The sequence below is a fragment of the Sinocyclocheilus anshuiensis genome, unplaced genomic scaffold (assembly GCF_001515605.1).
Source record: "Sinocyclocheilus anshuiensis isolate Anshui unplaced genomic scaffold, SAMN03320099.WGS_v1.1 scaffold2480, whole genome shotgun sequence".
Classification (NCBI taxonomy): domain Eukaryota; kingdom Metazoa; phylum Chordata; class Actinopteri; order Cypriniformes; family Cyprinidae; genus Sinocyclocheilus; species Sinocyclocheilus anshuiensis.
Genome location: NW_015547769.1, coordinates 223,203 through 228,737, shown reverse-complemented (window position 1 = coordinate 228,737; position 5,535 = coordinate 223,203). Strand labels below are relative to the sequence as shown.

The window sequence follows — 5,535 nt, the reverse complement described above, 5'->3', positions numbered from 1 at the left end:
GTGAAAATATATTGTTCATTGTTAGTTCATGTTAGTAAATGCATTTACTAATGTTAACAAATGAGACCTTATTTGAAAGTGTTACCAAAACCTTTAATTGTTTATAAGCATTTGTTAACTATTTTATTGATCTATAATATTCGTGAAATATTTTGGCCTGCATTACAGCTTAGTCTTCATCTGTGAGCTGAACTGTTTTACTGTTACATTCATGAGATGATGTAAATTCAGATGAATGTCATGTCACATAATGTCATAGGTCAGTATCAAATGAGTGTCAAATTATTATTTGCAGCACGAGCTTTTGCCAGTGTCTATCTATCATTAATACTGATATGAGTGTTGAGTTTCAAGAAATTCTAAGCATGTTATCTGCCTCAAAATTACTGGAAAAAATATTCAAGTTTGACACGTTGCCATGGCAACAATATTTCAGATATCAATATCACCTCACCAGTTTTACATCGGCCGTGTTTTGAAATTATTCTGAAGAAGTTTGAAGCAAATTGGGTAAAAATAAGATGATGAATTAAAAGCATTTTGAAAATGACACACTTCCTGCTGTCAGTTGGTGGCGCTATGACTTTGACTCCTAATAGTCACATCTATGCGATCGGCATCATACAACGAACAAACCCCTGAAGTTTGATCAAAATCAGACAATGTATGTGCATGTTATTAGACACTTCCTTTTTCTCATTTCTTGCCATAACTTCATCGCCTCGCCACGGGGGTCAGTATCAAATGAGTGTCAAATTATTATTTGCAGCACAAAAATATATAAGTCCACGTTTATGTATCGTTAGATATTTTTTTATGTTCTAATTAACATAATTATTAACATAATTATATAAAGATATGTTGTCAGTGCCCTACAAATTAACTGGTTCTAGGACTTTTTTGTCCCTAAAACTGACAGAAAAGGATAAGGCCTAAGACATTTCTTTAGCTGTAATACAATAATGCAAAAACAACAACAACAAAAATACTGATTATTTTTTTCTGGTGATTAAAGAGATGTTTAAAAGTTCAAGTTTGAAACATTGCCATGGCAACAGTATTTTAGATATTAATATTCCCTCAACAGTTTTACATCGGCTGTGTTTTGACATTATTCTGATGAAGTCTGAAGCACATTGAGTAAAAATAAGATGCTGAATTCAAAGTATTTTGAAAATGACACTTCCTGCTGCCAGTTGGTGGAGCTATAACTTTGACTCCTAATAGTCACATCTATGCGATCGGCATCATACAACGAACAAACCCCTGAAGTTTGATCAAAATCAGACAATGTATGTGCATGTTATTAGACACTTCCTTTTTCTCATTTCTTGCCATAACTTCATCGCCTCGCCACGGGGCAAACCGTTCGAGATATCAAAAATCTCTTCGCAATTTAGCATCCCCAATGTCTTGAAATCATGTTCACAGAGTTTGATGGCAATTGGTTGGAAATCCTCAGAGGAGTATATCAAATTCCAGAGCATGTGCTTTTTACGATATTCCAGTTTTGCACATAAATTAAATTCGCAACTTTGGATGGAAACCCAGCTAATGTCAGTAAAGATTATGGAGAATTTTATCTTCTGTAAAAAGGTCCGGAAAAATTACCTCAGGTAATGCTAATCCTGTGCAAATAGACCAGCTGTAAATATGTACATAAATATTCCATAATTTAGCGTTTAAAATAGTTTTCCACAGTTTTTCAAGTATGAAAGTGCTCGAATAATCATTCAATTTCATTCTAGTTGGTAGTACATAGTACGCACAGGAAGCAATATGGCACACACATGACGACAGGGATGTGATGGCGGGTGTGTAAATCGAGTTACCCCTCCCACTTCTGATAGTTTTACTGAGATTTCTTATCCAGTGCGAATTGGCCATTGATATTACAGACGTCCTGTGGTAAAATTACATTACTCCATCTACCCTTCTAAAACTAATTCCTAAACCATGCCATTCAATCACACAGAGGCATGCAGAACATGCAGACTTATTAGCGGCATGCACTGATTGCTGCTGTTGCCTTTATTTCTCATGTGTGATAGACCGTTAGATTAATACATATAGAGTAAAAATGTCCAGAGCTTATCATCGCAATCATTTTTAATCATGATCTCAATATGATATCGTTTTATCACCCATCCCTACATGACACAAACATTTTTTCTTGTTTTTTTGGCTTTCGGGTGCTTTTGTCTTGCTTGATTGCTGCTTCTCTACCATCATGAGGAGATAAGCCATCTAGTCTTGTCACACACTTTTTTTCTTTCTTTCTTTTATGTAGTTTCTTTTCTTTTCCGTTGAAAGTCTCATTTTTTAAGTTGGCGCAAAGCTGTATCCGACTTTGTCTTTGACCGCATCAAACCTTAACCAGCCTATGAGACTCCTCATCTATCCTTCAGCCAATGCCCATCGTGGTTGTCTTCCCAAGACATCACTCCAGATTGTTCCAGACCGTCAGCAAATCAATGAATAATCAGCTGAACTGGTGCATTTAATATAAAGTTTCATAGCCTCATTGAAAAGTCAATCCTAGGGTTAAATTAAAAAATGTATGGTTTGTTTAGGGAATTGCTTAAGGAACAGTTTAAGGTCTAAGAAATTGCATATATTTGTCCAGTAAAGTCTTGTTTGTATTTAAAGAAAAGTGTCTTGTGTTGTGTGCTTACAAATTAATGTTTAAACTGTCAATCTTGTTACCGCACTAATAAATAGTGTTTTCACTATATTTTGGATATTAATATCTGTTGCATAGTTGATAGTTACAGCAATTCAACTGATCAGCCGTAAAAAAATTATTCTGTCAAAATTCCCTATAAATAAAATAATTAGTTCCCCTTGAGCTAAATTTACCTATTTACCTTATAGAAGAGTCCCTGTACACCATGCAGTATATGCCAGTGTGTGTGTGTGTGTGTGTGTGTGTGTGTGTGTGTGTGTGTGTGCGCGCGCTCTGTCACTGGTTGCTGTCTTACCAGAATGTATCTCTTTTCTGGCTGTGTGTTGGAGTTTAGTTCTGGAGGATCGAGAGCAAGGTGACTTGGTGCAGGATCTGTGAACAGAAGGAGCTTTTCTACACACTGCCTGGTGGTATTCAAGCTCCTACACAAACACATAAAACAGTAACAACATAAAACATTAATAATAACTACATTTCTACATCTTTGAGTATTCTTAAAGTTTTCAGCTTTGGCTTTGTTTAAATGAACGAGATGCTTTAAATTATCATGACACTCAGCACTCACTTGCATATCAGATAAAAAAAAAAAAACAGCACAATGCCATATTTGTTATGTAGCCACCACTTTCCTAATGAGCTTACTGCATTTTAAATTATTATGGTAGGCACTTCTGGTTTAGGTAAGCTGGACACAAAAAGACGAAAAAAAATACATTTAAATCAAAATTGCACTACAAAAAATGTCAGTTTGACTGAATGAGCTGTAAAATTTCCTTCATGTTCTTTTTTCAGACAACAGAAGAATAACACAACGCTTGGTCTTTTCAGTTTGCTGCATTTTTTTCCTCTTGATTATTAGCTTTTGGGGTTCCCTTTTGAGGTCGGACTCTCAACATTGTGAAAACTCCCTTTCTCCGAAAATGCTGAAGCCTGATTGAATCATGCTATTGCACCTGCAATAGCCAATGGCCCTCAATTAGTGTGGTGGGCCCATCGAGCTACCAGACTCGCATGAGGAGTGTGTTCTGTGCTTGGGCCACGTCCATGCCGAGGCAGCGATGGAGAAATCTGATTGTCGTTTCTGTGGGGATCTGCCGATCAAGACTCTCCATGCAAGACTTGCTGCAGTCTTCACCCACTGTTGTGCCTCACCCTCCAGTCGCCGTTGAGCTGTGATCGGGGAGGCTCCCTCAATCTCCTTTGGAACCAGGGAGGAGGATGCCATGTCAACCACTGCCTCTGACCCAGGTGCTTGGTCAGAGGCTCCGATGGATGAGAGTGCTCCTCCAGTGACCCCTCTTGATGAGGAAATTCTGAATATCCTCTCGGATGCCGTGGCTGATATGGGCCTGGAATGGTCAGCCCCAAAACAGCCTACGAAGAAGTGGATGGGTGGCTCCTATCTGCATGTGGGCCACCAATCAGCCCCCCCCCGGTGCTATTCTTTCTCGAGCTACATGACGAGCTCACCTGGGCATGGTGCTCCCCTCACTCAGCCAGAGCCCATGACCAGGAAACTCACCTCTTATTCGTGGTCGAAGGACATACTGTCACATTCAAAACAAACAAACAAACAAAAATACTATGGAAGCCAACAGGACTTACCATCCATGCAGATGATATAATAAACCACAAGATTAATGATGAAGGACAGTACAGAACACAAGGAAGCTCTGGCAGTGTAAATAAAAATAATCAAACAATCTCAAAACAATTACTGGAACAAATATTCTGGAATCTGACATCTGAATGTGTGAAAGGGCCTTAAAAATTTTGCATAGTACTGTATTTTGAATTATACTGTAGAGAAGAATTAAAATTAGGAATTTCAATACAGTACAAACACATTACAAAGCACTGTAATATCATGATAAAGACACAATACAAAATAACTCTTGCTTGCATCATAAAACATAATCCACCAAAAATGAGAGATAAACATCACTGACCGTTTTCTGAGCATTGAGTCTCTCAGTGGTCATATCTGTTTGCTCCTGCTGCACTAATTGCTTCAGTTCATCTGATTCTGTGAACTACACACACACACACAAAATCAAAAACACAGTCCACATGATCAGGCTGTTGGGATATGAATGTTTAAAAGTGTATGCAGATCAAGAGCTTCTAAAAAACCACAACAAATTCCTTGTGTGTTTGCATACACTTGGCGAATAAAGCTAATTCTGATTCTGGTGTGGTGTGTGGGATGTACCTGGGTGTTTCTGTGCTGTTGCTGGCTATGACTGGCATTGCATGAGTCTCTGATCAGAGCATCTTGCTGGATAGAGTGCTGTACAGGTGAAGGGAAGGGGGGCAATGAGTGTGCATGAGCACTGGAATGGCATGAACCTGGATAAAAACACAAGCCTGTTTAGTTGTCTGGTGTACAGTCACTTGTTGGCAGTGGTGTGTGAGGACATACTTGACATACTTATGACACACTCCATGATGCTGTCGCTATGATGAGACTGTTTATCTTCCTCTCCTGGCTCACACATCTCCCCAATTTCACTCAGAGCACGCTTCAACATCTGCACCACAAAGCCAACTTAACTAACATATTTATTGTACAGTATACATGCAGCATAGCAGCACTAGAACACTAGAGACTGAAATTCATTATCATTTACTTGTCTCAATGTTGCTCCAAGCTTGCGTAATGCAAAATGTAATACAAAATTAGACATTTCCACACAACAACAACAACAACAACAAAGACTAAAACGGACAAAAAAATATATATATAGCTGCAAGCAGCAATTATCGGGGTTCAATCGCTTTAAAGGGGTCATATGATGCGATTTAAATTTTTCCTTTCTCTTTGGAGTGTTACAAGCTCTTGGTGCATA

At 38.3% G+C, this 5,535-nt stretch overlaps 1 protein-coding gene across 5 annotated transcripts in view; it reads right to left on the bottom strand.

The window, feature by feature from the left end:
• The window catches only part of LOC107704562 (centrosomal protein of 95 kDa), a 201,714-nt gene that overhangs the window by 71,038 nt on the left and 125,141 nt on the right, over positions 1-5,535 (bottom strand). For 4 of the 5 annotated variants that reach the window (XM_016507516.1, XM_016507517.1, XM_016507518.1 and 1 more), the window contains 4 exons: positions 5,118-5,217; positions 4,899-5,035; positions 4,636-4,719; positions 2,982-3,108 (listed from right to left, as the gene is read on the bottom strand). In XM_016507516.1, the coding sequence (XP_016363002.1) occupies positions 2,982-3,108; positions 4,636-4,719; positions 4,899-5,035; positions 5,118-5,217 (448 nt within the window). The remainder of the gene's footprint in view (positions 1-2,981; positions 3,109-4,635; positions 4,720-4,898; positions 5,036-5,117; positions 5,218-5,535) is intronic. The other variant, XM_016507520.1, reaches the window with a different exon arrangement.